Source organism: Nelumbo lutea, chromosome 1 (assembly GCF_056320005.1).
Source record: "Nelumbo lutea isolate HS-2025 chromosome 1, American lotus-T2T, whole genome shotgun sequence".
In the NCBI taxonomy this organism is placed as follows: Eukaryota; Viridiplantae; Streptophyta; class Magnoliopsida; order Proteales; family Nelumbonaceae; genus Nelumbo; species Nelumbo lutea.
Window position 1 is genome coordinate 145,016,716 of NC_142684.1, and position 11,623 is coordinate 145,028,338.

Below are 11,623 nucleotides of genomic sequence, written 5' to 3' on the forward strand. Positions count from 1 at the left end.
GGGTGCAGAATTCTCTCTTCTTGATTTCAGCACTAAAGAGGATCTGATGTGTTTCTTGGTCTCTCTCAAGGCTGCCGCCCCCTCCTTCCTTTTGTTAACTTGAAAGATCAGCTCCTAATCCCATTAGGAGGTGCTTATCCAAATCATATTTGGATCAGCCTTCTCTTCTAGTGATAAGGATAAACCCTTATCTTATCTGCAGATTAGATTAGCTTTATCCTAATCCCATTATGAGGTTTCTAGATCTGAATCACATTCAGATCTGGACTCTCTGAGTGGATAGGATTAAGACTCTATCCTATATGCTAATCCATCTCAGAATTCGCCCATTTAATTAACTAAATAAATAGCCCAGTTCGAAATGGGCTTAGGCCCATCAAGCTTATGTGCTCACTTAACCTTCCTATCTGCTGCCCAGTTGGGCTTCCTTGTATGGCGTGGGACCCAAGCATTGATCTACACATCAGCCACATGGGTTCGGCCCAGCCTTTGTTACAAGGCCTGGTCGAATACACTGTTAAAGACAGTGAATCCCCTGAAACCCATCAAATGGGCTCTATGGGCCCAACACTTACCCTAAGTGGTTCCTGGGCCAAGCCACCTTGTAACACCCAGGGACTGTGGGCAGATGCAAGATTAGCCCATCAGGTATTATCCTCAATGGTCTTACACTTAACCTCTCAGCCCTTAATGATCATACACTGCCCGACAAGAGAGGACCTCTCCCTCGGCTACAAGGAACAGCGTTGCACTCTCCACTTATATGGATCCCGGGAATTAAAACCTTTTGCAAACATTTTAGAAACCATAATATATATACTTTTATATCTCATATGAAATATACTTTGCAAAACAAATCTCAATGGTTGAAATCGACTGCTGGCATCCCCAATCATTACCTTTGTCCGACAAAGGGGTTGATCCTGTCACTATGATCACCCACTCAGATGAATTCTCGGATTGTCCCAACATACCCAGGTTTTGACCCCCGCTAAGGATCTCATTGATTGGTACATCAAAGACACCCCGATCCGACACCTAGTGCAGTATCATAATCGAGTTTAGGGGTCGGGTGTAACTTTCTAGTTTTGCCCATCAATCTCCAAGGTCCAGGGCAATACTGGAAATCTGGTCCAGTTCAAAGATTCAATTAATCCCACACTGTATGTGCCTGGGGTCTCACCCCGGTAGCTGAGACAAGTCACCTCAACCGACTTGATGGCACCACAGTGTCAGCCTTGTCAGGATAGGTCTCCCCAGACCGACCCACTGGCTGTGAACTTTCTAAACTAACACGAGTCTCAATAAGTGTACAGTTTAAGGGTATTACACAGAAACATACCAAGGGAACATGAATCAAATATGCACTTTTATTCATTTACAATAAACTCATAAAGTACATCAATTTTGATTGAAGCTAAGGGCATACAAAACTGTCTAACAAGAAATGAATTTCTCTTCTTGCAAGACAATTGTTTTCTCAAAAGAGATGTTCCTTAATTCTTCCCTTCCAAACTCAACATCTTCAAGAAATCTCGCATTTTCCATCTCAAAGAAAGAGCGGGTAGTGGGATCATAGAACTTGAACCCTCGAGAACATTCCGCGTATCCAACAAAGTAACAGCTAACTGTCCTAGAGTCCAACTTCCTTTCGTTGGGCCTATAAGGCCTCGCTTCAGTTGGACATCCCCAAATGTGTAGGTGCCTTATGCTAGGCTTTTTCCCAGTCCACAACTCATATGGGGTTTTAGTTACTACTTTGTTGGGTACTCTGTTAAGGATATACACTACAGTTTTTAATGCTTCTCCCCAAAGTGATTCAGGTAAAGAAGAATGACTAATCATGCTCCTTACCACGTCCTTAAGTGTCATGTTTCATCTTTCAGCAACACCATTCATGCTGGGTGTACCCGGCATGGTGTACTGTGGGACAATACCACATTCCTTTAGGAAGTTAGCAAAGGGTCAGATTTGATGACTTTAATTTTCTTACCAAGTTGAAGTTCAACTTCAGTTTTATAAGACTTGAAAACGTCCCGGGATTGAGACTTCTCAGTTATAAAGTATAGGTACCCATACCGTGAATAGTCATCTATGAACGTAATGAAGTACTGCTGGCCATTCCATGCAGGCATAGGGAATGGCCCACAGATGTCTGTATGTATCAGTTCTAAGACTTACGTACATCTATTGGCACCTATTTTCTTTATGTTCGTCAATTTTCCCTTAATACACTCAATACAAACTTTGAAGTCCGTTAAATAAAGGGAATTAAGAATTTCGTCTGACACAAGCCTCTGAATTCTCTGTTTAGAGATGTGGCCTAAGCGCTTATGCCATAAGGAAGCAGAATTCTTTGTTAATTTACGCTTTGCAGCTTTAGTACTTGCATGCAGGATTGCATTATGGGAAGTAATAATTTCTAACATATAAAGACAATCAATTAAAATACCGGTACCAATAATATTTGAATTTAGAGAAATATTAACTTCATTATCTCCAAAACCACAAAAGTAACCAGATTTGTCTAAATAGGAAATAGAAATTAAGTTCTGTTTAAATGACGGAGCTACAAACGTCTCAACTAAATTCAAATAATAATCAGTTTTTAAAATCAATCTAAAATGTCCTACAGCTTCTACAGGAACTTTATTGCCATCGCCTACATAGATGAATCTTTCAGCATCAGTTGGCGGTCGGCTCTAGATGCAACCCTGCATAGACACACTTATGTGAGTACTAGCGCCAGAATCTATCCACCAAGTGTCTATAGGTACAGAAGCTAAAGTAGCCTCTGAACAAACTAAAGTGAGAGACATACCCTTCTTTATGCGCCAGGCGGCGTATTTGGGACACTCTTTCTTCATGTGTCCTCATTTCTTGTAGAAAAAACAGGTAAATCCATCACCTTGCTTCTTCGCCTTTTTCTACGTGGGTATTCCATTTGTAGTATCCTTAGTTCTCTTCTTTTTATTATTCTGAGAGGTTGATGCTAAGTGAGCGATTTCCGTTTTTTCTCTCTGGATTTTTTCTTCTTCTTGTACACATTGAGAAATGAGCTCATTAAGAGTCAATTTCTCCTTTTGAGTATTACAACTCACCTTAAATTGACTGAATTGTGCAGGAAGAGAAATAAGAACTAAATGCATGAGCAAATCATCATTTATCTCTAACTTTAGTGCCTTTAGTTTGCCCGCAAGATTCGACATTTCCAGTATGTACTCCCTTATATTTCCTTTTCCCTTGTACCTAATAGAAATTAGAGTAGCTAAAAGGTTGCTAGTCTCCGCTTTCTCATTCTTGGCGAAATACTGTTGTATCGCCATAAGGGATTCCTTAGCATTATTGCTCTCAGAAATAAAGCCCCGAAATGCTTCTAGTATGGAACGTTTCATAATCATTAGACTCATGCGATTAGAGCGATCCCATTTCTCAACTTTGGCCTCATTGGAATTGTCCTCAGTCGGGATGGGGTCGCTCTGTCCTTAACACAATGTCTAAATCCATGCAGCCAAGAATGATTTCCACACTCTTTCCAGATCTTAAAGTTTGTACCATTCAGCATGGAAATGGCACTGATTTGAGCAGAAACGTTATTTGCAGTTGCTGAAACTGAACAGATAACAAAAACAACATATAACCAATAATAATATAAATTACAAAGGCAAGATACCCAGCACAACTTGACATTTAGTGTTTGCATAGAAACATCAATTGTAAATGGTACTCTCAATGCAACAATCAAACATTGATAATAAATCCTGTCAAACAATAGCCTTTCTTTGAATCGACTACTATTCACATGGATAATAGCTTTACAATATCAATATTCATCATCGCATGTGTGTTCACTACCCAGCCAAACATCAACCTTCCTTTGGGCCGACCAATGTCTGCATGGACAGTGAACACACAAAATCTTTATATTTCAAATCAAATTAATTTTACACTGTAGAGGCTACTTTGGTAACATGCTATTTCAATCAATTTAATTTGAAAAGAAAAAAAAAGAAAAAAAATGTATTCATCCAAAACTGTATTCATCGCATGCATGACAAAGTCAAAAAAGGTTTAAGGTTACTTCCATGCAAAAGGAGAGAAAAACGGACGCATGCAAATTACTTACGTGCATGCAAATCATGATTCCAAAAAAAAATTTGAGTTGGTTCTGTACACGCATCGAATCACTGATGTGAATTCTTGGGTTCCAGAGACGCATCGCAACACTGATGCGTCGTTGTTTTTTTTTTTTTTTTTTTTGGGGGGGGGGGGGAGGGGGTTCAAAGACACATCGCAACATTGATGCATTTTCCTTTTTTTGGGGGGTTTGAAACAGCCTTGCTTCATGGCTATTCGGCAAGCACACACAGTTGAACGACTGTATCCTTAATCGAGACGCAACCACAAAGAAATCAATTCAGAAAAGAAAACGATAATCCTAATAACCCAACATGATATAAGGCTCTGATACCACTTGTAAGATAAATAAAGGGGGGGCAAGCAATCCTAATCTTGCAGAATCATACCAATACCATACAATACACAGAACAAGAAACCATGTTGCACCCCAAAGAATATCATGCTGCAGTTATCAATGAGGTTTAAACGTAGATACCTGTATCCATCGTAGTAGTTGAAACCCTTGCGGAATGAGTGATGAATCAATGCTTGGTCAATTGGTGTGGTTTACCTCAGTTAAATATTCCTTCTTCCTTAGGTTTTCTCAGCTCTTTGACTCTAATGGGGTAGAGCAAGGAGGGCGGCTAGATGATTTAACATATTGGGAACAATAACCTAGGAGCCTTTATATTTTGACCTAATAGGATCCTATTAAGCCTATATGGGATAAAATGTGGTATCCACTCATTAAGCCCCATACCCTTTTGTTGAAGTCTACGGGCTTTGCATAAATGAATCACTTGATTTAGCCCACTTACAAGATAGCCCATCAATGCAATTGTTTCACTGAATATGTAAGCCCACTTAACAGAGATTAAAACCTAACACTCTCATACTCGATTACGGAAATTTTAAGGTCTTTTAATAAAGAGGAGAGTTTTGATTCTCTTAATACATATGGAGCTTGAAGAGTCAATAGTAAATGGTGAGGCAGAGGAAACCGAGAGTCGGAACAGTCGGGACAGTTAGGAGAACTCCGTTGAAACCTCTATAAGGAAACCCATCTGATATCGTTTGCCTCCCCAAACCAGGTATGATAATTCCTAACTGATAAAAAACCAAAGAGAGAAAGATAAGAATCAGAAGAGAAGGGTTTCAGACTCTGACAAAGCCAAGTGCCTATTGCCCAAATCCGAAGGAGTAGAGGTTCGCTCTGCTCTTCTTTTCAAAGTTGAGGACAATGAATAGTTTAGGAAGGATATTTTAGGAATTAAAAATTATCAATCATTCAATGGCAAGAGAGGTTTTAGGCAATTGTCAGAAACAGTAGGAATACTTTAAGATGATATGTAAATAGTAAAGATAGAGTTAGCCAATTAGCTAAACCATAAGGGTAGTTAAAGAAATTTGCCCATTTTAATCCTAACCAAACAAAACTCTATCCTTTTAACATTAATCAACATCAACAACTTTCTTTTCATTAGGGTTAGTCTCTTCTTCGGAACTTGGCTTCTGTTTTTACTTCAACAACCTGTTGTGGTAGTCTTCATTTGTTCAGTAGCAAGAATGGTAGTTTTTCCATAGCTGCTGGAGTAACATCTGCTACTGTTTACATCTTTTTTGTTAATTTGGGTGCTTCTTCAGTGGTGACTTGAATGAGGTTCTCAGCTTATTTGGATGCCCAAGAATCGTGAATATGGTTACTGTCAGCTTTGGGCTTGCTTCTTCAATGGTGACTGCCACATTGCCTCGCAAGAAACCATTGAAATGAGAGCAAGAGGAGAGAGGGATGAGGACTTTTGAGATGCCCAATTGAACAGCATGTTTCAGTCTCCCCAATGAGTTCAGTTTCGTTTTAAATTTTAAAACAATAAAAAAGATTGAGGACGCAAATTGAAGAGCTCTTGAGATGCCTCACCTTCTTTACTTATTGCTCATTGATGCATTTCACAGTTGGGTTTGTTTTAATTTTTTTTAGACAAATCCGCCGGTTAAAGGTTTCAAAGATGCAACCAACGAATGACGCTTCTAAAATACACTGGATTCAGAGTGGAAAACAACTTGGTTCTTACCCGGTGGTAGGTATTTCTGCCTACAACCACTTTTTTTTTCTTTTTCTTTTTCTTTTTCTCTTTCTTTTTTTTTTTTTTTCTTCATGTGACTACAAAACTCTGGTGGCAGCGGGATTTGATCCCATGTCTCTGATACTTGTTGATTGCTAATGATGTTGCTTTAAATGATGAAATTACTGACAAATTATTACCAATTAAATGTAAAACTAAGTTTATAAACAAATACCTTAGAAATAAGAGGTTTTAAAATAATTAATTAGGACTAAACTATAATACCTGCTATGTAAATTTAATAATATTAGGTTTGCAAATCAGGATATACTTAAGATTGGACACTAAGAGATAACTCAATGTGACATTTTTCAATACCTTGATTCAATAATTTACAATAAATGAGAAATTGAGGATGCACGTTACCCATAGAATTAGATTACAACAAGAAGGGAAAATTGGAGAGATGCATTCAAAGTCTCATATATGTGATAGGTGGATACTAAGGGTGATAATGGGCTTGGCCCAGCCTGGACCTGCATCTAAGCTCATACATAATGTGGGCTTGGTTCAGGCCCTGGGGCCCAATTAGCCCAAACCAACGCAATAAAGAAAGAGGGATTTGTTTTTCTAATGTGTAGCCAAGTGGCACCACTTTCCCCACTTTCTCCTAAATTGTCTATAATTCCTATTTATCTCCAAAATTATCACGAACTCCTATTTATCTCTTCAATTATCTCTAACTTTTGAAATTTAATTTATCATATTTATTGTATTTTTGTTATAAATTTATTTTTGCTATAAATTTTTAATAATTGTTAGAGATTAAACTATTCTTGTATATTAGATATTAGACTGTTAATTTAGCTGAAATTAGCAATGTTCAAGGATTGGTTCATTCGGTTGTAGGCTCTTTCACCAACCAAATCGACTTGGTAAGGTCAGGAGTTTGTCACTCAAAACTGATTAACCACTAGTGAAAATTCGCCAACTCGGGTTGTATCATTTTGGGTCTATTTTCAGTTTGGTTTGTTTGTTCAAAAGATTTAAACTTAAAAGTTAAGTTTAAGTTTAATAAATTACAATGGTATTATTAAAAAAATAAATTAAAAAAAATTAAATTTATGATATAAAATATTTTAGACTAAGCAATATGGAAATTTTCCCACTTTCCCATATTAAACAATTATATTTTAAATATAAAATATTAATATATATCTATGGCCGGGTTGGTTTAATTTTAGTCAGTTACAAATGGCCAAATCGAAACTGACCTAACTTGGTCGAGTTGAAAATTTTTTATACCAAAGCCAACCAGAAATACTAAAAAACCGACCAACTCAGGTCAAGTTTGATCGAATTGATTATTAAAAAATTAAAATATAAAACAATTATACACTCCTATGTATTTCTATGGTTTAACTTTCGCTTAACAAAGCCCATGCATCGCACAAGTCCCCATTAGTATATATATATATATTATGTTTAATATATACACAATAATTTTTAAATATATATTCTGTAGTTGTGAATATAAAATCTAATTAATATTTTAGTTTTTATTCATACGGGCCAGCCAACATGAATGTCCGGCCCGGCCCATCTTGATACCAAGCCCAAACATATAACATTAGGCCGGGGTGCAAGTCAGCCCTGCCCAGGCAAGCCTTAATGTTGTTGATACCCTACAAAAACCTGGCCTAACCCAGCTCATGATCATCTCGAGTTAGAAATGAAGTCATTCCAAGGAATAAAAGGAGTAGATCCAATAGGTAATAAAATGAGAAAAATCATACTAAGATGGTCCAATCACATGCAAAGAAGACCATTTACAACACCCAAAGTGATTTCTTGCAAGTAAAAAGGGCTAGAAGGGCTAGGATTAGATAAAAAAGGAGATGAGTCAAATTAGTAGTAAAAAATAATTTAAACACTTATAAATTAATAATGGATATGATGTTATCCATGTAGTCGACCCCATATAGTTAAGGGATAAGCCTGATGATCGTGGTGGTAGTGATGGTGATCTTTTATATATTTATATATATATATATATATATAATAGAAATATCACCCATCTTATTCTAATATTAGGCAAGCCAATACTGCTACCTTGATGAACAAGATGCTTGGCATTAACTCTTTATCTCAGAAATATTGTAAGGTCATGGAGGCTTCTTTGGTCCCAATGTTAGTAACAGCATCAGCAGGCTTGTTATTAGCAAAACCAGATTTCCTGTCCACTACTCTCTACCACACTCTACCCATCTTGAATTATTGTAGCCACACATCGCCATCTTTTATTGTGAGATGTGCGGTTGCAGTTTACTGTGGGTAGGGTGCAGATAAAAAAGTGAATAGGAAATCTGGATCCGTTATTTGCTTCTATGAAAGATTTGATCAAAACTAAAGTTCAAAGAGCTGCAAAGATTGTGACCCTGATTGCTCATAGGGGTATCAATGGACGGGTTTTAGATTGGACTATGTCCAAATCAAAATCAATTTGGACAGATTTTTACAGACCAATATGACACATTGAATTGGACTAGTTCAAACTTAATGGTCCAAAGTATTTATTTGATTTGATTGGACCTGGTCCATGTGCAATAGATTTATATTGGATTGGTTCAGATTGAATCAACATCTGGTCCATTGATAGAAGATAAGAATACAGGTGTCAATGGACCAGGTTTGGGTTAGAACCAATCAAAAACCAATTTGAACAGATTGATCAGTCTAGACATTGAATTAGACCAATCCAAATTAGTTCAAAGTATTCATTAGATTGGATTGGACCTCATTCATTTGTAATGGACTCATATTAGACCGAATCAGATTGGACCAAATCCAGTCCAATTGACACCCCTAATTGCTCATTTTGTGGTCAAATAGAAGACATTGATCATATTATGATGTATATATTAATTGCATGGTGGCAAGACAATTAAACATGGATGGTTAATGATAGGATGCCTGATCCTATCATTAACATTGAGAACCAAAGCCTCCCAACTTGGTGGTGTGAAACTAAAAATGCAAAAAAGAGAAAAAAAGCTTTGAATATGCAATGGGAAAAGTGAGTTTTATCATGTGGTTTGGAAGAAATAGAGATGACAAATTAAAATCTTCAATAACAAGAAATTTAGGCCACCAGAAATTATTCAAAAAGTTTAGGGAGTATTAGGAGGCGGGGTTCAGTGGACGCATCAAGAGAAATGATGTTGAAATTATAAATTGGACCCCTCAACCAACCAAGCAGATTGAATTAAAAATTAGGAGTATTAGGAAGTGGGGTTTTAGACTTAATGGTCGAAAGTATTTATTTGATTTGATTGGACCTGGCCCATATGCAGTAGATCGGATCATGATCACATTCCCATTCGACCCAATCCGATATATATTTATATTATGTATATATGTTATTTGTTTACTTATAAATATATTTTTATAAATTTATTATATTGTTTATTTTTTATAAAAACATGTATATATGGTAAAAACAATTAAAAAATACTTATATTTTTTTATTTTATTTAAATGAGTATATTTTAATTTTCTTTTAATAATTATTAATTTTTAAAGAAAACAAATCAGATTAGATTAGATCCGAAGATCCAATTTATCAATAAATCAAATCCTATCAGATCCAATCGAATCCAACAAGTGTTAAATCAGATTCGAATCCAATCTGATCCATTTGCATCTGTATGGGCTTTAGTGGAGGTATCAAGAGGAATAGTCTTAAAACTGTAAATTGAATAAAATGGAAACCCCCCAAGTAGGATGAATTAAAAATTAATTTTGATGCCCGTAGAAAGAAACTTGAGATTATTCTTTTATGGGATTACCGCTAAAAGAATTAGGATAAATTATTTAAACTATCTTTATGGTTTAGTTAATTGACTAAGCTTGCATCACATGATGGTTATATTTTTGAAAATTCCTAATATACCCTTTTATGATCGAAAATCCCTAAACCCTTCGCAGAGGTTTCTCCAACCAAGCTTTGGACCTCATATCCCCAACTGCTGTGTTCGAACTAAAAGCACCTCATCACCACCTGAACCCGAGATGAGGTAGGCAAGGCGAGGTGGGGAAGGGAGGGTTTGGCGACGGTGACTGAAGTGTTGTAGTACCTCGTCACCGACTAAACCATAGATGCAGCGATGAGGCGAGGTGGGGAGCTTGCAATCGAACAAACCGAGCAGGGATTTCTCTCTTTTTCTCCTTCTCTGCAATCAAACAAATCGAACAGGGATTTCTCTCTCTCTTCGCCTTCTCTGCAATTGAACAAAACTGAACCCCTGTCCCTTGTCCTAAAGTGATTACAAGTTCCCTCTTCTTCGTCTTCTATTCATCTTCTCTACAATCGAACAAACCAAACAAGGCTCTCTCTCTCCTGCTTCCTTCCCATTGTTGAAGACGCTAGATGATTACAAGTTCTCCGGTCAGGGTTAGAACGAGAGGGGTCGAGCAACTTCCAGGGGTAGTGCGATTTTGTTGGTGGTTCTCCTTTCTCGGACACAAGTGGCTAAGACTAAATCCAGAACCCTAGAAGAACAGAGGAGAAGCTTAGAAACCCTAGACTAAAACTGATCGAATCATGGTAAAACTTCTTCACCTGTAACCATGATTGTCTGTTCTCATCTCAAATCAACGATACAAAGACTTGAATGGGCCTTTGTAAAGAGTCATTCCAGAAATCTCTTCGGACACATCAAAGACTACTAGCCAATATAATAACCTCTTCTCCTGTCATTAACGTGATTTCTTCCTCGATTGATCAGCCTTCTTTTCTATCCAAGGCAGACTACTAAACCCTTGTCCTAAACCGATTATAAGTTCCATCTTCTTCATCTTCTATTCGTCTTCTATATAATCGAACAAGGCTCTCTCTCCTGCTTGCTTTCCATTGTTGAAGATGCCAAACGATTACAAGTTCTCTAGTTAGGGTTAGAGCGAGAGGGGTCGGGCAACTTCCAGGGGCGGTGCAATTTTGTTGGTGGTTCTTCTTTCTCGAACACAAGTGGCTGGGACTAACTCCAGTAAAGCTTAGGAAACCATAGAAGAAGAACCGAGGTACTTCGAACTCCGGTAAAGTCAGAAACCCATAAGAATGGAGGAACTTTAAATTTGATTTAAGGGAAAAATGGACATTTCAGCCCTTCAGTCAATATTTTAACGATAATGGTAATTTTCATAAACAGTAAGGTAGTTTTAGTCAATTTTTAAACATTAAGGGTACATTTAGTCAATTAGCTAAATCATAAAAATAGTTTAAGAAATTTACCCAAAGAATTATAAAGGTGACTTGATTCTAGCTAACATGGAGCCAATTGAAATTACCACGCTATGAGGTCCCACGCTTAGATAAAAGATTCATCACCAAATTAGCTAATCGTTTGAGCTGGAATAACATCATATATCATTGAGACCGCATC

General features: G+C 37.1%; 1 protein-coding gene across 1 annotated transcript; it reads right to left on the bottom strand.

Moving 5' to 3' along the window:
* Positions 1–1,875: 1,875 nt before the first annotated feature.
* Positions 1,876–4,625, bottom strand: LOC148878138 (uncharacterized). The gene is made up of 4 exons (XM_088971859.1): positions 4,616–4,625; positions 3,556–3,612; positions 3,102–3,484; positions 1,876–1,923 (listed from the first exon to the last, which is right to left on the bottom strand). Exons 1-4 carry the CDS (start codon positions 4,623–4,625, stop codon positions 1,876–1,878), a joined length of 498 nt encoding a protein of 165 aa, XP_088827985.1.
* Positions 4,626–11,623: the final 6,998 nt, after the last annotated feature.